The 23,785-nt window shown below is 41.9% G+C and overlaps 1 protein-coding gene across 2 annotated transcripts in view; it reads left to right on the top strand.

Moving 5' to 3' along the window:
* The window catches only part of LOC126418916 (proline dehydrogenase 1, mitochondrial-like), a 288,058-nt gene that overhangs the window by 202,219 nt on the left and 62,054 nt on the right, over positions 1 to 23,785 (top strand). The window contains exons 3-4 of one of the 2 annotated variants that reach the window (XM_050085941.1): positions 16,063 to 16,100; positions 19,318 to 19,428. In XM_050085941.1, coding sequence (XP_049941898.1) covers positions 16,063 to 16,100; positions 19,318 to 19,428 — 149 coding nt within the window. The remainder of the gene's footprint in view (positions 1 to 16,062; positions 16,101 to 19,317; positions 19,429 to 23,785) is intronic. The other variant, XM_050085942.1, reaches the window with a different exon arrangement.

Raw genomic sequence — 23,785 nt, 5'->3', positions numbered from 1 at the left:
CACTTTTGCCTCCAAACACATCTTGTGCTACTTCCTGCAGTTGTTTACGGCCATCCTGCTGCATATTTTATTTACCCATGTACTGCTGAGTCTCCCCCTTGGTGTCTTACCAAATGACCTCTCCATGTATATTCCTGAATCAGCTACAGGAACAGAACCATCTTCATCATTATTGGCGGAATCATTTGAATAAACTGCCACCGAACGCTTCTTTACAGGTCTAGTGATGTCATTGTCACTGGAGTCGTCCTCAGTCATAACAACATTCATTCGTACAGTCATTGAATCTTCATTCTCATTAAGAGCAACTGAATAATTATCGTCAAAAACTCTCTGAAGTATTTCAGATTCGTTCAATTCCTCCCGTTATCTGAGTAGGGCGATCTGTAAAAGCAGGAGGAACTTAGACGGAAACTGTAACTACTTGAAATGTCGAAACACAGTCATTGTGTTAAACGGACAAAAAGTACGTAAAGGTAATAAAGTTTGATACACTGACTACTAGAGTAAACATCTAAATAGACGGAGGAATTAATATATAACACAGCAGACGGCATCTGTTGACAGCGTGTAGGAAACGGGAGTTATCTCGACATCCTAACGGGTGGCATGCACGCACAAACACGAGCGTGACGTGTGAAGCTCTAGAACAGCGCTTGTCAAACGTTCTCCCTCGCGCCCCCTGTCTGTCTAAAACGTTACTTTGCTCGCCTCCCATTTTCTTTCCTTCCTCAACACTTCTCATACTTGGCGCAAAAACGGCTCATATCTATTTACTCCCCTCTTATTTTTTCAACTGCCAGTAACAACAACAACAACAACAATAATAATAATAATAATAAATGGTTCAAATGGCTCTGAGCACTATGGGACGTAACATCTGAGGTCACTAGTCCCCTAGAACTTAGAACTGCTTAAACCTAACCAACCTAAGGACATCACACAGATCCATGCCCGAGGCAGGATTCGAACCTGCGACCGTAGCAGCAGCGCGGTTCCGGACTGAAGCGCCTAGAACCACTCTGCCACGACGGCCGGCATAATAATAATACTAATGTGCCCTTCAACCAGTATTAATTTTTTAAAAAAATCATACAATTGTATTATTCAACAAAGGCGGTGAAATGTAGCGATTACAACCAGTGCATAAATAACAACGGCTGACTGTGTGTGTGTGTGTGTGTGTGTGTGTGTGTGTGTGTGTGTGTGTAAGCGTGCGCGAGCGTGTGTGTGTGTGTGTGTGTGTGTGTGTGTGTGTGTGTGTGTGTGTGTGTGTGTGTGTGTGTAGTTATTGGAGTCAATATTGTACTTATATATCCTTTTTTTTTTCAAAATAATTCACAGATTAGTTGAACTTTGTTTCCATTTATATTGCTCTAAACCATTTAGGATATTTTAATCTTTCAAAGGTGATGACGAACAAATGATGGTAGAACAATAGTCAGCATTTAAATGCCAGTTGAAAACTCTTATTTAAAGTGATAATCTAAAAAGGAAATAAACAATAACAAAAATGCACACTATTCAAATCTGGAAATTTTCTGACATTCGCACTTCAGTGTGATGTGTTTTCTTGAGCTTGTATCTCTGAAACAGCAACTCTCAGATCCCGTTTGCAGATGCAGTCGTGATCGACATTTCGTCTCGATAAATGCCATTGCGGAAAATGTTGACTCGCACAGCGGTAGTTGTTGTGAAGGGTAATTTCACGTCCTCTGACCACCTTCCCAAATCGGGATAATCATTCCGATTCTGCACGCAGATATCTTAAAGACTTCTTTTTAAGTTAATCTCAGAGTATTGTCACTTCAGAGTTCTACCAGCGCCTCATGTTGACAAGAGTCTTAATAGTGATCTACTATGATAGTATCGAACGGGTTGTGGGTTCAGGTATAATCAGATGAAGCTTCTGGGAAGTTATCTTCGAGTCGTTGACGAAGGTTTTGGAGATGTAGTACTCCAGCTCTACGACTTTTGCCTACATCAAATCCCTTTTCCTTCACGAAATCATTGAGACAAAATAACATGTCGCAGTCACTCTTCCGCACCTTTGTTTTTCAAAGTCCAAGTCTTCTCTTAAACGCAAGCACTTCCTCGCGTAGAAAAATGTTACTATTTCGGACGTGAAAAACGCCGCCCAAGCAGCACAATTTTTCATCCATTTTTCTTTCAGAAACAGAACCGCGAGTGTAGTACTCCTGTTCAATAGGAAAACGAGTTCTTCCTTTAGTTCCACAACGCGACGAATAACTTCACCACGAGACAACCAACGTACCTCCGAGTGCAATAGAAGCGAATCACGAGTAGGACCAAACTCCCCGTAAAGAATGGAAAACGGCCCGTTGTTTAGAGCTCGTGCTTTCCCAAAATTTGAAACACTGGCTGCATCGTTCTGCGTTTCATTGGATTCCGATTGCACTACTTATAAGCCATTGCCTCCCTGTGTATCATGCAATGTGTGAATTTTACAGAAGGAGAAACAGCACGCTCACTTTAACCCTTTTTTAGTTCCAGTAAATGTTGCCACTGCATCAGGACATGTGCGAACTCAATTTCTCCGTGAGAGATTGCTGTCAACAGAAAAGGAATTCACAAGAATGTATCTTCGGTGTATTGCTCCCTTCCAGAGCTTTAAAAAATGGAAAGCCCTTATAACAGTAGCCTACAAAAACAAGCTAGGAAAGATTTCCGATACCATTACTGTCAAGTGCAGGGCATATTTTGGGCTATTATGTAGTCGTGGTAGCAACTGATTTTTCGTGTCGCGCCACCAGTTTGAGGACGGTTACTCTAGAAAGCCGAAAGGCAAAATAAATATTATTGTGGAGCTTTCATTCTTTGTATTTCGGTTCTTAATGTGAGTGTTTTTCTGAAAATGCCGAGGGAATGTTGCGTAAATGTGATATACTCATTTGAACCAGTACCCGGTCGTAGCAGAGCAGTGATTGCTGACACCGAGTCCATTACCGCAGAGTGCATTCAGATATTAGCTGGTACCCCAGCCCCCGGCCCGCTTCTGCCACCCTCCACACCACCATCATCAATTTCTCCGTGAGAGATTGCTGTCAACAGAAAAGGAATTCACAAGAATGAATCTTCGGTTTATTGCTCCCTTCCAGAGCTTTAAAAAATGGAAAGCCCTTATAACAGTAGCCTACAAAAACAAGCTAGGAAAGATTTCCGATACCATTACTGTCAAGTGCAGGGCATATTTTGGGCTGTCAACAGAAAAGGAATTCACAAGAATGAATCTTCGGTTTATTGCTCCCTTCCAGAGCTTTAAAAAATGGAAAGCCCTTATAACAGTAGCCTACAAAAACTTAAAATGAATTTTCTTTGAACACTTATATTTCTAAAATGACTGAAGATAACTGGTATTTAGTTTTTGTGGATGTCTTATTAAATCATGACCTAATGAGTCAGTGAAACAGTTAGTACTGCTTATTTCTAATAACACTTGTACAGTGATGAAGTAATTCTCAGTGCATCGCGAGTGCTAGGTACAACTCAGAGAAGCAAGGTAGTGTGGACACGAATTACAGAACATGCTACCTCTGCACCAGTTCTCTCCCTAGCGATACTTACTTCACACGCTCATCCTGCACCCTACGTTTGAAATCTACGAAATTAAAATCTGTGTGCTATACTTAACGTTTGTAAATCACTTCATTGCTGGACTCGTCACTTCTGAACTAAAAAGCTTGGAACACTTAAGGCTGCGAATGCTGTGTGTTTTACCATTGCCAAAATAATAATAACAATAATAATAATAATAATAATAATAATAATCCAGAATGAGATTTTCACTCTGCAGCGGAGTGTGCGCTGATACGAAACTTCCTGGCATATCAAAACTGTGTGCTGGACAGAGACTCGAACTCGGGGCCTTTGCATTTCGCGGGCAAGTGCTCTACCAACTGAGCTACCCAAGCACGACTCACACCCCGTCCTCACAGCTTTTCCTCTGCAAGTAAAGCGAGAGTCGTGCTTGGGTAGCTCAGTTGGTAGACCACTTGCCCGCGAAAGGCAAAGGTCCCGAGGTTCGAGTCTCGGTCCGGCACACAGTTTTGATCTGCCAGGAAGTTTCAACAATAATAATAATAATAATAGTATTGGTACGTAGTCATGAAAAGACAAATCTACATATGCCTACAACATTCTTATAGACCATAAACATATAAAGCAAATCATGATAATCACGTAATGTAAATGGGAGACATTACAACACTGTCATCAAGCCAGAAACCTAATATGCATCATAAACTTTGCTGACTGATAGGAAAGGTGGACTAGAAAATATCAAGAAAGTAGAGAGGAGAATCATCAGAAAAGTCCTAGGCCCCAATGAGACAGAAGACGGCCACAGATTGCGGAGTAGACAAGAGACCGAAGAGATATGTAACGTAGTACATGACATGAACAAACGCAGACTGAAAATTTATGGCCACATTAAGAGAACACCGGACACCCGACAACGTAAACGGATCTTGGAATACGCAGGAAGCATTAAGAATACGAAGTGGATCGCCTTGAAGGATGCTGGCGTATAGAAGACACAAAAGTTAAAGCGAGAAGTACCCGAGTGGAGTCCGAGCCAAGAGATCAAAATTTCGACAGGAGCAACTCACTCTGAAGAAAGGAAGAAAATGAGTAGTGAGAAGATGACAGGAGTGTGGCACCTGAGAAAAAGTGGACGCTTCGCGTTGACCTCTAGCTGTCTGTACGTTTATAATAATAATAATAATAATAATAATAATAATAATAATAATAATGCGGTCTAGGCCCTACAGAAATGTTGCAGCCATTACTTTATTCTACAAATTATTTCACTTACCTGTTGGGAACTGAATAATGAAGCAATTTGTGGTCCATTGCCGGAACTACCAATAACTCGGAGAAGACATGCAAGCGGTAATGCTAGTATGCGAAAAGAAAATGTGTAATTTTCAGTAGTTCACGTAGTCAGTGAATCACAAATAGTGACAATAATAATGATCTTTTAAAAATAACGTAGTTTTATGACCGACCTACGATGGAACCTTTTTGTTTTTACTCCTCAGAGGATAATTACCTATAGGCGATAAGCACTGAAGCAGAGAAACTGTTCAAAAAAACTAGGAAAGTAGTTGGACGTGTATTTCTTTTATTAAGCTTGTAGGATGCCTCTCGCTGGGACTGCAACTCACGCGCTATCGATCGCGACGGAACCCCGCCATTGGTTGGCCGCTCTCTCTCACACACACACACACACACACACACACAACAGTGTGTCACCGTGCGGGTAGTGCACCACACAGACGTGGCCGTCGTCTGTGGAGGCGTGTCTTACCGACCCAAGTTCGCTCTGCTGATTCTTCACGGCGAATGCAAGTTGCTGAGGTCGTTAGACGGAGTCAACAACGATGCACAACTACTTAAACGTGCCATAACGGCTGATGAGACGTGCATGACATTTCAACTACGATCCAGCCAGCACTCTTAATCGCCATAACCGGAAACAAAGGTCGAAAAGTGCGATGAACGCGTGGAACTACCTACAAATTGATCAAAGTCTGCGTGAAGCAATAAGGGGAAAAAAAAACGGGTTTGTGCGGAAACAGTTGGTCGTTTTTGAATCACAATAATGCATCTGATACCGTTTCGTTGCTTATTCGTGAACTTTTGACAAAAAGAGGCAAATGGTGCCCAAAACTCCATATTCGCTAGACAGGCCCAAGTTTAATTTTCTTCTGTTTACAAAAATAAAGAAAACTTTAAAAACCGGTATTTTTACAAGCACAGGTGTGATTAAAAACGAATCACCGGGTGAACTGAAAACTGTGCCAAACATGAAGTTTCAGAAGTCACATGAAGTTTCAGAAATGTTTCGAGGTGTGTTCATAACGATCTAAGAGATGATTGCACAGGCAGACAGGTGTAATTAGAATGTCATGGAAAGAAAAATGTTAAAGAAATCACAAAAGGCTGCCCACAGGCCTCTGCTTTTTCCCAGAGTTCTTGGATGTTGGCATAGGGCCATTGCTGAACCAGCTTGAGAGAATAACAAACACTAGAATCTGCATCGCTTACACAGACAATCTGATAATTATGTCTGCTAACACAATGGCTAAGTTAGAGGAAAATAGTAAGGTAGTTCTTGAAAAACTAAGGAACTCGTGCTTAGAAAGCAAACTAACGATAGCTCTGGGCAAAACAGTTTATATGTGATTAAAAGGAAGTGAACTAGAAATCTCACAATTAGAATAAAAAGACCAACCTGTGAAAAGAAAAGCAGTATACAGTTACCTCGGAATTAACATTGTCAAAAAGCAGAACTTCCATGCACACAAAGAAATCTCCTGCCAGAGAGATATTAAAATCCTAAATAAAAGAGCAAAAGCCAAAGAAGTTTTCAGCTGCCACTAAGTGCAATGAGAATGTACCACAACACAATCTTACTTGCTATCCTGGGGTATGAGTCAAGTGTTTGGGCTCATAGAGCCACTAAAGTAAGGATAGCACAGGCTCTACAGCAAGCACAAAGGAGTGTACTGTTGAGCCTGGCAGGTGTGTGTCGAACAACACTGCTGCTGCTGGTGGTGGTGGTGGTGGTGGTGGTGGTGGTGGTGGTGGTGGTGGTGGTACTAGGCTTGCTATGAAGGAGAGGCTCAAAAAGTGTGAATGTGGTAAGGTACAGGAGAGACTGGGCACAAGAGCCACATCAAATAAAGAAATAAACAGATGCATTGATAAAGAGAATGGCAAGAAATCTGGGACAAGGCAGAAATAGGGAGGAGAACCTACCAGTTCGTTCCTGACCATAAAACAAAGAAAAATAATGACATACCTCCTTCCCACCAAGCTAGCTGTACACTGCCTGTCAGGACATGGTCCTTATCCCAGCTACTTAGCAAAAATGTGACAGTGCGTCAGACAGTTGTGAATGTGGAGCAATCGGCACCACTGGATAACATCGTCTGGGAATGTGCCGTTAGAGAAAATGTTACAGACAAGGACAGGAACACATTTGCAAATGCAACAGGAATTAGGAATTGCGGTGTAAGCCAAACTCACTGACAGATAAAATATCAGCCTGTAGATTGCACTCCTACATGGCTGAAAGGTAACCGATAAGGGACCATACATCGTGATAACGAGATGTGCCATGGCAGAACATCCAGCTACAACCACCTTCTGGAAGCAGTGAGGAAATGAGCCTCGGAGAGGCTCTGACAGCTGTCTCGCTCCCAATCGCCGCACCTGGGGTGTGACAGCAGTTCGGCCCCTGTGAATCCTGTGTTGTGCCTCATGCTGGGAACTAACCATCTAGACCAATGGAAAATCCAGTTTGGTTCTGATACAAAGTACTGTAGTGTTGTGTAGTGTAGTGTGTAGCACAGCATAGCATGTAGTGTAGTTCTGGATGAACAGATATCTGTGCACCATCTGGCTGAATATTAGTATGTAGATCTTTTATATGTAGATATTCAATTTCCTTTTAAACATCATAATAGTTAGTTATTACTAACACATGTGAAATTACGTTAAAGTCTTCTGTGCTATAATTGTGCTATTTCGTGTGCAATTTTAAGTCTGTTCTTTCATGTAGATAACAGAATGAAAGAATATAGCAAATAAAATAATATCTGGTGGTTGTGAATGATTCAAGTTAATGATCTCTGATAACGGAATCACGTTACATCTGATGTTTTCTTATATTTGCAAGCGAAGAATTGGAATTATACGTGTTGACTGTCATTGTCAGTGGTACCTTCAATACAAAGCTCATCTGTAACCTTTCTGCATTTCGTAAAAAAAATTTATTGTGTCATGACTACCTTGTGTACAAATGCACTGTATGTGAGGAAGTCTAGACAGCATGCCAGCTCAAACACTGATGAGCCAAGACCTTACGGCCGCCTGCTTAACTCCGTGTTACTCCAGCTGCAATACGGCAGTGACTGTTCGTGAACTGGATCGGACTGGTCCTCAGTAAGTTTCCAGAGGTACACGCCACCAGATGTTTATGCACAGGCCACACAGTTCCTCTAAACTACAGGCTGATGGTTTGCAGTTGTGAGGCTGGCACCAGTGCTGTTTACTGGTGAGCCAACTTTCAAAGAAGTGTTCTTGTAAACCCCCACAATAGCTACCAAATGGACTGTTGGTGTTTTCCATCGGATTCAAATCAGATAAATTTGCATAAACGTGAGTCTCGAACTACTGTTGTACTATTGTGGCTTTCTGACATGAGTACTTATCCTGCTGGATGACGCCATAACTGTCAGGGCAGACGACGAGCACAAAAGGATGCAGATGGCCGACAGTAATGTTCACATAGCCCACAGCTGTTACGGTGCTGTAGATTACCACCATATGTACCATAGAAGCCCAGTTGATCACCACCCCGTAGCACAGTACTGCCCCGAGCGGCCTGCGTCTGTGGCACGGTGCAGGTTTCGAGTAGCTGTTTACCTACATGTTGGCATATCTGGACACAACCATCAACCACGTGTAAACAATGAGAAACGAGATTCAGAACCACTTGTGCCTCCTCGAGCTTTGTACTCTGTCATCAGACGTGCAACTGATCAGTCTGTCCCTCTTTACAGGGCGTGCAAGCCTCCGATCTCAATGTTCTGTGATGAGGTGTGGACGTTCGACACCTTGTGACCTAGTCTTGGCTTTGTCCTTGTTGAACCAGTTAACCTAGATGTTGATGACAGCAGAAAATGGACAGCCTCTCTCTTTCCAAAATGCTCCTTCCCAGGCACTCGGTCATAACAGTCTATCCTTTGTCTGAGTCACTTGCGTGACTGGATTTCTCATTTGTGGTACATATTTTTGCTAGAATGAGTCCCCATTCATCTCTGCTCCACGTGTATGTAAGGGGCAGTCACATGGAAACAAGACATATTGAAAAAAGTAACTAATCTGTTTATTATTTCAAAAGTGATCACCATAACTGGTGATATATTTATGCCATTGTGAGTCAAGAGGGTTAATGCCTTCATGGAAAAATGTTTACAGTTGCTTGTGGAACCACGATTGTACCCAGGCGTGCACATCTTCGAAGCAAATAAACAGTTGGAAATATCTTTCTGCAGGGCTCCAGAAATGTGGAAATCACGTGGGAAGAGGTCACAATTGTATGGAAGATGTGTAAGGGCTTCCCAGTGAAATGTCTGCAGTGTACTGCAAATAATCTACCAACTGAATATCAGTTTACATCTTGCCAAGGTTGTTTAGACTATGCTGCAGACATTTTCCTGGGTAGCATTTACACCTACTCCATACCAGCCCCGATCTCTCCTCATGTGATATCCATGTTTTTGGAGTCCTAAGAGACATTTGTGGGCATCAGTTTGCTTTGGATGAAGAAGTGTGTGCCTGTGTTCAGTCATGGTTCTGTAGGGTACCATCAACATCTCTCTGGCATTAATCACTACTAACAGTTATTGTGGTTCTCTAAAAGTCATGTGACGCTACTACGAGGTTCAGCATACTCTACTTCCTCTTACGATGTTGTATGTCTGTTAAGAATGTAAAAGTAGTTATACGAGGTACTTCTAGAAGCCCTCACTCTGTATCTTTCTCCTATGTTTTCCCAATTTTTGTCAGGTGTATTATTCATGATGCAGAGATATCAGAGGAAGGGAAAGTTACCATAGCTGCTCAGTCACGGATACAAGTGGTTACGGGAGTTGTGAAGCTCCCCAGTGTTCCGCCACAGCTGGCTGCCTGAGTCTGAGCTTGGTTGCTGGGTATCAGTACGGTACAGAGCTCCATGCTATGCACTCCTCTTTGGAAGCAACAACGAGGCCAGTGAATACCACAAAACGGGTTCTTGTCATGTCGCCTCACACCACTTGCACCAAATGGGCAGATGTCTTTGTAGATCAGACTTACAAAAGCAGGTCTTTAGATATTCTGATAGGATCCTGACATTCTTTGCATCACATAAGCTCTTTGCTTCTTGGAAATAGGGAAGGGCTGAAATATCAGTATATCAAACTATCAATATTTTCTTGAAATAAAGTTGATATATATTGTCACATTTATAGTATAGATGTATCAATTAATCGATATTTAATAGTGAATACTGAAAATGATATTTTTGTCTGTCTTTCCTTGACTTGTAGGCACTATAGTTCTCACTGGCAGAGGTTTTGCCCATTCCAACTACTACCAATCTTTGCAATTTGACATTTACTGTCTTACAATGGGCTTAATTTTGAGCACCAGATTGGAATGTGTATGTATTTGCACTGCATATTCATGAAAGCTTCTTACTCCCATGTGTCATTTCTGGCATTGCAAATGACAGGTACAAAGTGAAAAAGGCTCGAATTTCTTGGCAATATTGTATGAGAATGGTGGAAACTAATACTTCCTGTTTCCAACTTTCAGGTGACATCTTCACTTCTTACTTCCTCATTACTTGGCTCGAGAAAAGATAGAAGCACGTCGAAAGAAATGTACACTCGGTACAAAAATCACACACTTTACTGCAGTTGTATATAATGGAAAATAAGACTAAGGTGCCTGAAATGTCGTCATTTCACACCTATTGGCCAGAAATGGTTCAAAAAGACTTCACGTAACAAGCATCTTCAGTTTTATCTGAAAGAGTTACTTCCATATTAAACCAGGTTGTGCCAGATAATAGCAACAGACTGAGAGTTCTGTTAATGTCTGATCACGGGTTTCATTAATTAGTCTTTTTGTAAATAAGTGATTTCATAGCATATTGTGTGTCTTTTATTGGTTAATGTTGGATATAATAAAGTACTTGTCAGTTTTTAAATGTATGTTAATCATTTCTGTGAGTTTGCTCTTTTTTAAAAAAATTCCTGGTTATATAGACTAACTCATTGAAGTATTGACATTATTGTCCCTGTATTATTGATGCCTTTTATTAATATTGATATATTGGTAATTTTTAAAAGTTTGCCCATCCCTACTTGGAAAACATATTAGACAACTCCAGTCATTGCCTCTTGGTTTGAACTCCCACGTGTGTTGGTCTCGAGAGAATCGGCGCTCTCAGTACATCAGTCATAATTGCGGTTTGCTGCAAACTTGTTCAAATTTGTCACACTCTAATTACTCACCTTTGTCACGATGCGATGAGCTGTTCCAGTTGCTTGACTTGTAGCTCACCTGTTGTGCATTAATCAACCTAAACAATAAAGAAAAGACAACTGGACTTGATGGGTTATTTCTGTGATTATAGAGGTATACAGATGATGTGAAGGAACTTACTTTCTTTCTAGCAGCAATTTATGTATCTGTTTATTATTTTATTTATCTCGACCAAATGTGAGCTTTCAAGCCCTTGCTTACATCAGACTGGGAACTACAAATATCAAAAATTATTACTGATCATTCTCTATATGAACACTTATGAGATATTGCCACAGTCTGCACTTGATAATCTTCTTACTGTTGTGTCCACCATCTACAGACTGTGATGTTTCAGCTGTGCTTTTCCTTGCAATTCGGCTTTTGACTTTAACCCAGTATTCTCACATTAGCTTCATATATTATTCCTTCCCTGTTTCAGTTCACATTTTGTCAATTTCGAGTATTGGCTTTCCTTGGAAACCAGGGTGATATCGCAGTTTCTTCTTGATCATAATGTTTTTCCGCATGTCCTCTTGCTTTATATCCAATTTTCTGTCTTGGTGAACCACATGTTCCTGGGTCTCTTTAGTGGAAGATCAGATCACTCGACCTTGTAGGGCTCATATGAGCAATGTGGCCATAGAAAAGAATTATCCTTCAAAGAAAGATACTGTTATCTTTACTACATGTGTGTAGAGTTACAGGCTGTGTTGTGTTTATAATTCAACAATTTTTTTGACTGAGTGTAATATTTTCCTCCAAATCTGTCTTTCTCACATTTATAACAAGTGAATCTGGCAATACTTCACAATTGCTGAAAATGTATCAAAATTGAATATACCTCCTAATCTCCTCCTCTGCCCCCTAATCTCCTCCTCCTCCTCCTCCTCCTCCTCTCTTTGTCCCTCTCATCCTTCCCCCTCTCGAAGTCCATTTCCAACCCATTCTCTGTCCATTGAGCCATTATTATTATTATTATTATTATTATTATTATTATTATTGCATATTTGTATTCTGCAGCGGTAGGCTGATCGTAAGCTGGTGGTCCATATAAACAGCTTTCCTGTTTTCTACGAAAGCGGAGTGTGAAGAAGAAAACAGTATTGCACGTTGTTGTGTATACAGTTAATTTTCAAATAAACATGTGATGGAAAAGAATGTATATAGGAGAAACAATGTGTCTGGTTGCATCCGAATGTCTATTACAGTATTGTGTAAAAGTTTAAAGTAACCCAGTCAGGAACTCTTAGAGGATTTTGCTAACAATGTTTCTCCTATATATATAACAAATTAATTCATGTATTAAAAATATGTGTAGCCTATATCCATCTGAATGTTCATCTCCTGGGTCTGTGCTTCCGTCGGGGCCGGTCTGCCACGGACAATTTGGTGCGCCTGGAATCTGCTATTCGTACGGCCTTTGCCCGACGTCAGCATCTCGTTGCTGTATTTTTCGATCTGCGGAAGGCGTATGACACCACATGGAGGCATCACATCCTCGCCACGTTGTATGAGTGGGGTCTTCGTGGTCGGCTCCCGGCTTTTCTTCAAACCTTTCTATTGCACCGCTCTTTCCGGGTGCAAGTCAGTGCCGCCTCTAGTTCTTCTTATACACATTAAAATGGGGTCCCGCAGGGCTCGGTGTTGAATGTGTCCTTATTTCTAGTGGCCATTAATGGTCTGGCTGCAGCTGTGGGGTCGTCGGTGTCTCCTTCTTTGTATGCTGACGACTGCTGCATCTCATTTAGCTCCACGACTACGGGAGTCGCCGAACGCAGGCTGCAGGTAGCCGTTCGGAAGGCAGCATCATGGGCTCTGACTCACGGTTTTCAGTTCTCTGCAGCCAAGACTCGAGTTATGCACTTCTGCAGGCGTCGGACGGTCCACCCTCATCCTGAACTTTACCTCGACGGCCACCTGCTTGAAGTGGTGGACACTTGCCGCTTCTTGGGACTCGTGTTTGATGCCCGGCTCACATGGGTTCCTCATATTACTCAGCTGAAGCAAAAATGCTGGCGGCACCTCAACGCCCTCCGCTGCCTTAGCCACACGTCTTGGGGTGCGGATCGCTGCACGCTGCTGCGTCTGTACAGAGCCCTTGTGCAGTCTCGGCTTGATTATGGGAGCCTGGCCTATGGGTCTGCATCACCCTCAGTGTTGAAGTTGTTAGACCCCATACACCACTGTGGGGTCCGGCTTGCAACTGGCGCTTTTCGTACGAGCCCCGTGGATAGTCTGCTGGTGGAGGCCGGGGTTCCCCCGCTGCGGATTCGCCGCCATCAACTGCTCTCCGACTATGCTGTCCACGTGCATTGCTCGCCAGGCCATCCCAATTGTCGCCTGCTTTTCCCTGCCATGGCCCTCCATCTGCCCGAACGGCGACCTAGGTCTGGGCTTTCCGTCGCTGTCCGCGTTGAGTCCCTGCTGTTGGGTTCATTCCCTCTTCCGCCTCCCTTCTGGGTCCGTGCACCTACGCCTCCCTGGTGTTTGTCCCGGCTGTCCATCCGTCTGGACTTGGCACAGGGACCCAAGGACTCGGTTCCGCCTGTGGCCCTCCATCGCCGTTTTCTTGCACTCCTCGCCTCATTTTCGGACTGTGAGACTGTCTACACTGATGGTTCCCTGGTTGATGGTCGCACTGCCTACTCTTTTGCTCATGCTGCCCATGTTGAGCAGTGCTCCTTGCCGGCTGGCTGCGGTATTTTTACTGCAGAGCTGGTGGCCATATTGCGCGCTCTTGAGCATATGCGTTTCTGCTCTGGTAGGTCCATCGTGATCTGCAGTGACTCCCTGAGCAGCCTTCAGGCCATCGACCGCTGCTATCCCTCCTCTCCTCTGGTGTCCTCCATTCAGGAGTCTGTTTCCGCCATTACCCATTCTGGTCGTTCGGTAGTCTTGGTTTGGACGCCCGGTCATGTTGGCATCCCAGGGAACGAACGTGTAGACAGGCTGCCCAAAGGGGCGATCGACGCCCCGGCTTTGGAGATCGGCCTTACGGCTCGCGACCAGCAGCTGGTGTTGCGCCGTAAGCTGATTGGGATGTGGGCTGCTGATTGGCGTGGCATGACAGCCCCGAATAAACTGCGGGCTGTCAAGGGGACGACCGATGTGTGGCGTTCCTCCCTGCGGGCTTCTCGCAGGGACTCGGTAGTCCTATGTCGGCTGCGCATCGGCCATACATACCTGACGCACGGCCATCTGTTGCGTCAGGAGGATCCCCCCTTGTGTCGGTGTGGGTCCCGGCTGACGGTCGGCCACATTTTGCTGGAGTGTCCTTGACTGCGCACACTCCGGCAATCTTTTCATCTCCCGGGCACTTTGGCTTTGGTTTTATCCGACGATGCCTCCATGGCTGACAGTGTTTTACATTTTATCCGTAGTCGTCCTTTATATGGTTCGATTTAGGGAGGTCCTGCGCCTTTCCCTTTCTGTGTCTTTTGTCCTTGTGTCTGTTGCTGTTCTGGTGTGCCGTCAGATGGTTGACTCTTTCCCATTTTTTTTTTTTTTTTTCTCGTGGTCAGTCAACCAGTCTCCGGCCATCCTCCTTTCTTCTGTTTCTTTCTGTCTGGTGTTCCTCTGTCCTGTTCTTGTCTGTAGTGTTTGTTGCTGCATTTATGTTCTTTTAGCGCCTGGGGGGACGTCTCCTCCCCCTTTGGTTTTTACCTGCTCCGTAGATTTTCGGCTCGCCTGATTTTGGAATGGGGGACTGATGACCTTCGCTGTTTAGTCCCCCTTACACATCCCAACAACCACCACCACCTGGGTCTGTCAGAACTTTTCTTAGAGTATTGTGTAAAAATTTCAAGTAAATTGCTCCAGACATTTTTGAGAGTCCCAGGAACATATGTGTCCTATGTCCAACCGCAGGTTTATCAGAGTATCGTGTAAAAATTTGAAGTACATTGGTCAAGAATTTGAGGTTTTTTGTTTAAACATTCTCCCTGTTATATATCAATAGTGCTGAACTGCAATCATATGTGTCAATTTGTTCATACAGTGACATCGTTTGTCAGTTTTTATTTAATGTATGGCATTAAATTTATTTTCCAGTCTTTCTTCATCTAATACATATTTTATTAATGAAGTTTATTATAATAATAAGGATTGAAGCTGAAGCAATGAATTAATATTTGCACCATGGCGTAGACTTGAACTGAGGTTTTCTGCATACTAGGCATATGTAGGCAGGAGACCAAGGCCTCAGACTGGGCTCTGGCACAAATTTTAATTAATTACTTCATCTTCTGCCCTTAGCTAAAATAAATTTGCGGCTCATATGTGTACAGGAAAATGTATTATAATTTTACATATGCTGCTGATGCTGATGAGAAGGTTGCTGTTTGATACCATCAAAATAATAATCATTTGAAAATGTGTAGCCTTTGTTGGCCCAATCATTTATTAGAGTATTGTGTAAAAATCAAGTAAATCAGTCAAGAATTTTTTTTTAAAAAATTGACATAATTATGACTTGTCTTTAGGTAGTAGTATAGATTTCTCAATAAGACCTCTTACATTCGTAGTAAGGTGGTTTGTGCCATATAGGTCATTGAATTTACTGACTAGAGTGTCATATTTTAACAGTGACCATGTCACAGTTTCTGGTAAATCTTAAGCTGAGACATTGCCACAGCTTTGTCGGTATCCTTATAAACAGAAACAGTGACCACTGAAAACTACTGAAATTGTAATGCTTAGAGATTACTTCACTTACACACACACACACACACACACACGCACGCGCACACTCACTTATGTAGGTGAGTCAGGTGGCCTTCTTTCTTTTGCTTTTGTGTTGCTAAACACACAGCTTCACTGTACCCAATGTTCTACAATAAGTGGCACGTTTCAGCGTAACTTGACTGATGCTGTTATGGTTTCCACCAGAGAATGTATTTTGATAATGTTTGTATTATAGAGTACAGTGTTTTCACGCACGCTTACTGTCTGTTTCAGGGGGAGCGTATCTGAAGCAGGAGATGACAAATCACAAGGTAAGGAAGCTTCAGTTTCCAAACGTAGTTTCCTACACCATGCACCCACCATGTTGAGGTCACAGATACACCTGTAGCTTACATGCCTCCTATGCCTACAAGTACATAGATTTTAAAGGTGAGCATGTCTGGGGTGGTTATTGCGTAATTTCACACTTGTTCGGTACGAATGCTGCTATTAATGTTAGTGAAGTTAGTTGTGGTGGAGATGCATGCAGTGAACTGTAGACTATTGCCAATAATTAATTCTGTAATGTGCTGACTTTTCCATTGATGTAGTGCTGCAGTCTTTGTACACACTAGTAACATATCAGTTGAAATATTGGAAAGAGTTAAGTTATAATTGGCTTAGCAAATAACTGTGGTTGTTGTGGTAGATATATGTGACAAACATAGTATGTGGCTGTCAAAGAATGTGCATGCCTAGCCTGTCGCTCACTCTCACTCGTGAAAGAAACGAAAAGCTTATCATGCTGCAGAAACATGTTGCTGCATTAAACTGCTCATGCCTTGCCATATAATCAAGGTAAGATGTTTTTTTTCCCCCTTTGGTGAAACCCTTAGTACGAACAATAAAACAGTGTGAAATATAATGAATTTATTATAGAGATGAAAATAGCTTTTAAGAAATGACTTTTTGCCATGTACTGAATTTAATAAAAAATGGCAGCAATTGAAGTATCACAATGAGAATGAATAAGGAGGGAACTTTTTTTCTGGGGGGAGGGGGGGGGGGAGTATCTTGGACATAAGGCAAATGGAAGTTAATGGCTAGTGGACACTTTTTTTAATAAATAAAAAAAGTTAAGAGCTGGAGATGATCAGAAGGAACCATGCAAGACTGTCGATCCAAACGTTAAGACTTGGCTCCACACATTTGATTCTTAACTCCAGGCAACTGTAATGAATGACAGGAAAAACCCTGCAAATACGGTAGACGAGGGAATATATGGAAAAGAACACGGGTGCACGGCATTAGGTTTTCAATACTGAAGATTGCAGGACTTCGATACTGTTCATCATAGAAGATAGTGTCTCAGGTGTACTGTTCACAGGTACTGTAGGGATGTGGATCATTCACAATTTGGAACACTATTGTATGCAAATGTTGGATGCCTCTCATTGCTACCCACAGTAATTGGAGGACTGTGAAGTGTTGGGACAAATACCTCTGACATACTGTACAGCCTTAGTGTCAACATTTCAGAGACATGTTCGTCTTCTATGACGATCTCTCTCTCTCTCTCTCTCTCTCTCTCTCTCTCTCTCTCTCTCTCTCTCTCTCTCTCACACACACACACACACACACACACACACACACACACACACACACACACTGCACCCATATCATGAGTGCCTTCCTCATTGAGGCAAGAATTGACCGAATGCCATGTCCTGTAGTATATGCGTCCTTGGGAGCAGTTTAAATGATGTGCAGCATACCATCACAGTGGACCTCCCCATACACTGGATGACCTCAGCAGGGCTTTCATCAGAGACAAGATGAGCTGGAGCAGCGTCATTTTACCCACTTAGTGGATGGTGTGCCAAGTAGAATCCAAAAATATTGAAAATATTGCAAGGAGTGCGGTGGAGCAATGACGATAATGAGTGTTACACTGCACCACAGTTTCTTTTCACAGATGTTTAAAGATTTACACTTTTGAACTATCTTTTTTTCACATTCAAATTATTTAGTTTGAAATAGTTGTTTTTTCATTCCACACTTCCCTAGAATCTACAACCAGAAACATTGACAGATGTACAGGTGATGCAAAACTATTTGAGTAATTTGTCATTTTCTACAAGACGCTGATATCCCAATAAAATAAGCCACCAGAGTTTGCAATACTACTACTGGTACTGCTACTGGTAATACGTGCACTGGTTGTCATAAAAAAGACCTGCAACCTCAAGGAGGAGGCAGATTGTGATTATTGTTGACAGGCAGGGGTAGATAATACTACAGGAACAAAATTGTTAGATTTTCGGCTTTGAAGGTACAATGTTTACGGCACTATAGGGCCACAAAATGTATGTTGTTAGTATGCCATAAGGGCCCTCACAGTTCTGAATACAAGCACCCAGATGTCGTGGCATGCCACTGTACAGGTTTTGGATGTGGCCCTACGATACTCCAGTCTGTGATGCTTGCACCTGTGCGTGTAGTTTCTGCAGACTGGTGGGTGGAGGTGGAATTCTGGTGACACACTCCACGGCATCCCACACATTCTCAATCGGGAAGAGGTGGGGCAGTGCCACTGGCCATGGCAGAGTATCCGCAGCTTCAAGGCTCGCTCAGGAGGTGGCAGCAGTATGAGGACGAGTGTTATCCTTTCTGAATAAGGCACGAATGTGGGCACTTGCAGATGGCGAGGCCACCGGTTGCAGGGCCACCCGACTTATCAGAGTCCCACGATGTGGCCTCTCTCGAACTTGTATAACTAGGCAACCCACTGTCTTAAGTGGCTGGCAAAGCCATTTGGGGCCCTTTTGTACCAAATCGTAGATACGACATAAAGGCCCCTCCCACATTTAATGCAAATGTAATAATTGCCATAGTTGATTATGTGCAAAATAAACACCCAGCGTGCAGTGCATCGGTAAGGTTCTTCTGGGTGCAGCTATTTTTATGACAATCAGTGAATGTGGATTGCAAAATTTTCTTTGTAACTAATCAATCATTGGAAGGATGACCTCACCAGGCTCATTTTATGAAAGTGGCGATACAGGAGGAATGAACATGAACATTTCTGTGTTGTGTTGTGCCATCAATTTCCACAAGGAAGTATACCTAGATGGACATTTAAGGCACACAAATTTGACAGCTTTCTTTTAAGTAGCCAGTGATTGTGGTATAGAAGAGGGAGTATTGTTTGCAGAGCAATAGGTAAAATGTAAAGAAGAAGAGCACAAATCCTTTTGAATGTGCACATGTAAAAACAATTTAGAGCATTGTAAAAGAGAGATTTTTCTTGTGCATTCTTGCATTCTGTGAGCTGATGCTTTCCGAGAGAGTGAGCGTCAATGTGCCAGTAAGATAAGCATAAATTACGTTTTTAATCTAGAGTAGAATAATATGGACTTCTTTCCTGTGTGCAGTGAGATGATTGTTATTAGCAGTAGTATTTTGCAATTTTGAGTCGGTGGCATTATAGAAATATATGTTGAGTGAAGACCCTTGTGAATAAAACAGTGTTTGTGAAAACATTTCCAGGGAACCTGGCAGCTATCTTCAGGCGAGCAGGCAATAATGTTCAGCAGGCCCCCATCTGTGCGAGGCTATTACATTCAGACCCTGCTGCTTATGAATACGATTCAGCAAAAAGTAGGGGCAAATATTGTCAGATCTTAATTTAAACCATTGCAGTACAGTATGGGTTTGTAGCTAGTGCCGGTGTTGTCTGGTCAGTGGTATCCTGCAGTAGGCTAGCGACCATGACGAACGGTGCAGTCTCGAGGTACTGCTCGTTGCTAGTGGAGGTCATTCTTAAGTGAACTGCACTGAGCAGTTGTCTTATCTGCAAACTGTAGTTTGACTCAATGCCTTAAGACTGTTGCCTCAATCTGGTCTATTCCGGGAAACTCTCCAGACAAATGCCGTATTAATTAGCATGGAGTAAGAAAGGCTCGTGTTTATGGGAATTTGGAAGAAGCATCTAATAATCTCTTGTTGCATGCTGTCAGAGTTCCAAATAAGTATTTTCTTTTGTGTATTTCTAATTTTCTGTTGTTTCTCTCTCTCTCTCTCTCTCTCTCTCTCTCTCTCTCTCTCTCTCTCTCTCTGTCTCTCTGTGTGTGTGTCTGTCTGTCTGTCTGTCTGTGTGTCTCTGTGTATGTCCATCTATCTATAACATGTCAGGAGACAGAGGCTATGTGACTGTGGTGTTGTGTATTTCTTATTACTTAAGACAGAATATATTACAAAACTGTTATTGTTCTACTTAGGGTTTTTCATACATTGTCTAATGTAACAGCCAATAAATTGCAAGAATACAAAATAATTGTCAGTTCACATGTGGAAACACACATACTGCTTGGTTAAAAATACACAAAAGAAATATAGTAAATTCCTATGTGCTGCCTGTAGTACAGTGAACTTGATTGCCTTAATCAAATCTTCATGCAAATTCTGGCTGTATCTACCATCTGTCATTATAAAGTGACACTCTTAAAAAAAAGGAAGATAATTAAGTAGATTTTCCACAGTTTCCTAAATTTATAACTTTTCAGTAACACAATAAGAGCATAATTGTTGCAGGCCTGTAGGTTTAAACTTAGCATATAAATGTACACTGGTGCATTGTTGGGTTGTGTAAGTAGGGGAAGGCTTTAAATTATCTCTTTGTCAAACACTACACTTGTGAATAATTACAGCTGGTTAGGGCAGTCATTGGAAGCTATATATTTTCGTATGAACATTGGAACCAAAACTGGAAACTTGAGGGCCTCTTGTACGTGGGCTTAAAGCACTGGTCTCCACCACCTGTGAGGGCTAATGTTCAAATATCTGTTATGCTATTCCCATTTACAATTTCCATGATTTCTCTTATCCCACTTACACTTTTTCTTTATTTGTGTATGCTTTTTTTCTGTTTTGCTATCTGTAGTCATATTTTTGTTGGACCAATTCCTGTTGGCTGTAAACCTGGACATGTTATTTATTGAGGTTGGTGTATTAAAGTACAGTTAGATGAAAGGAAGAGCCACAGGCAGTTTGACATCTTCATCTGAAAGGATAAGAGTCGACCGTTTCCAAATTCTGTTATCTTTATGTAACAAAAATTTTCAGTAATGAGAAAAAACTGCCACTTAGTTGTTATTTAGTTTTTATTAGTAGTTATGTATTACTTTTTTGTATTGTATTTGTATGTCCCATAAATCACACTACAGTATTTTTATTTAAAATGAATAATTTACTTTGAATGTAAAGACTTTTGCAACTGTAATATAGACATAAGGGTTTTGGCTCTTTGTACGTGAAACTTTTCTTGTAATGGCACAAGCTTTTTTTTGCGATTGTTCACTGTCGTAATTTTCATGTCTTGTTCCATGTTGGATGGTTCAAGTCACAACAAAAAAACTCCTGCCACGACAAGAACACTTTGACATACAGAGAGTCCTTGCAATGAAAAAGAAAGTAATTCATGACACCACACACACACACACACACACACACACACACACACACACACACACACACACAAATTTATTTAAATATATTTTTGGAAACACATACAATGTTGATTAGAAAGTGAAAACTGCAAGTGATGTGTGATAATAAGTGTGGGTGGAAAGCCACTAGAAATTGGCCAGCAGGAGCGTGGGGACAGAATGAACACATCTCCAGGACCACACATATGGACTCAAAACCCTAGAAATCTTGATACCAAATGATGATTTAACATAATGAATTTTGTGCTACAAAAGTTGTTTCTAATTGGAAAATATGACAAAATGTAACATAGTAACACAATGTAATTATTACATAATACATTTATTATATGTATAAAAATAAACATGTATTATGGGCCACTGAAGATGCTTCATAAATAAAAGAAGAAAACAAGTATAGCAAAAAACTGTGCTACCTTCCAATTAGTTGTATAGACGAAACACATCTCTGTGAATTTTGAAGCAACTGAGGAACGATGGAAAATGTATGCCTAAGTTTTCGTCGTTCTTATGGGTGTCTGAAAACAGCACATATACAGGTGGTGGTAGTATGATGTACACAAGGTATAAAAGGGAGGTGCATTGGCAGAGCTGTTGCTTGTACTCGTTTGATTTATGTGAAAAGGTTTCTGACAGGATTATGGCCACATGACAGGAATTAATGGATTTTGAATGCAGAATGGTAGTTGGAGCTAGATGAATGCGATATTCCATTGTGAAAATTGCTGGGGAATTCAATATTCCATGATCCACAGTGTCAAGAGGTTGCCAAGAATATCACATTTCAGGCATTACCTCTCACCACGGACAAGGCAGTGGCTGACAGCCTTCATTAAACTATTGAGAACAGCAGAGTTTGCATAGAGTTGTCAATGCTAAGAGGCATGAAAAACTATGCGAAACAACTGCAGAAATCAATGTGGGACTTACGATGAGTATATCATTTCGGACCGTGTGGCAAAATTTGGCATTCATGGGTTATGGCAGCAGACAACCAGTGTATCTTCACTAACAGCTTGAAATTTCCTGCAGTGCCACTTCTGGGCTCATGTTCATATAGGTAGGACCCAAGACAACTGGAAAACCTTGGCCTGGTCAGATGAGTCCAGATTTCAGATGCTAAGAGCTGACGGTAGGATTTGAGTATGGCGTAGACTCCACAAAGACGTGGCCTGAGATTGTCAACGAGGCACTGCACAAGCTGGTGGTGGCTCCATAACGGTGTGGGCTGCACTTACATGGAATTGACTGTGTCCTCTGGATGTCTGGCTACTTGGAGACTATTTGAACAATTCATAGACATCATGTTCCTAAAGAGTGATGGAATTTTTATGAATGAGAAGGTGGATGTCACCAGGCCATAATTATTCACAATTGTTTGAAGGACATTCTGGACAGTTTGAGCGAATGATTTGGCCACCCAGATCACCCAACATGAATCCCATCAAACATTTGTAGGGGATAATTGAGAGGACAGTTTGTGCTCAAAATACTGCACTGGCAACACTTTCGCAATTACGGACAGCTGTAGAGTCAGTGAGTCTTTCTGCAGGGGTCTTCTAACGATTTGGTGAATCCGTGCCATATACAGTTGCTGCATCACACCCGGCGGGAGGAGGTCCGACAAGATATTAGGAGATATTCCACGATGTTTGTCACTTCAGTGGAAACCAGAAAATGCAATCTGGGTGTAATAGTTTGTGGGGATATGAAATGGATTGGTCACTCTGTTATAATTAAAGCAGTGGGCAGGCTTCATTTCATTGGTAGGTTACTGGGAATTTGCAGTCTGCCTGCAAAGAACATTGCTGACAAATCACTTGTGCTACCCATCTCAGAATATTACTCAAGTGTGTCAAGCCCTTGCAAAATAGAGCTAACTGGGGGATTAAATGAATACAAAGAAGGGCAGCACAAACAGTCACAGGTTTGTTTGATTAGCAGAAGAGCGTTATAGAAATGCTGAAAAACTTGAACTGGTAAACACATCAAGATAGGTGCCAACTATGCTGTGAAAATCTGCTACAGAGTTTTAAGAACCAGTATTAACTGAGGAATCTAGTAATATTCTTCAGCCTCCTATGTATCATTCCTGTAGGGACTGTGGAGAGAAGAGTAAACTAATTGCAGTGTGCACAGGAAGCATGTAAGCAGTCTTCCTGTGCCTGCTGTGCTCCATATGGAAACGTGTTGGAAAGAAACCCTAATATATGGTGCAATGGGAAGTGTGCGCTGTCATAAACTTTGCTGTGGTTTGCAGAATAAATATATAGATGAAAAGTACAACTTGTAGTCGAGGTTGACATAAAATACAGGCATATAGTTGAACCATACTAAAAAGTACTCAGTTAACAAGCTGCATCAGACTGGAATATAATACCAGGCCTTTGGTAGCTACTGCCATCATAATCATAGTTATTACCATTGGAATGGTCTTCTAGAAGTAACTTAACACTACCTGAATTACAATCAATACAGATATTCTTTAGATCTTCTCGTGGTTACATGAT

The sequence above is a fragment of the Schistocerca serialis genome, chromosome 9, assembly GCF_023864345.2.
Source record: "Schistocerca serialis cubense isolate TAMUIC-IGC-003099 chromosome 9, iqSchSeri2.2, whole genome shotgun sequence".
Taxonomy (NCBI): domain Eukaryota; kingdom Metazoa; phylum Arthropoda; class Insecta; order Orthoptera; family Acrididae; genus Schistocerca; species Schistocerca serialis.
Note: the sequence above shows the minus strand (reverse complement) of the source record. Positions and strands in the feature narration are given on the sequence as shown.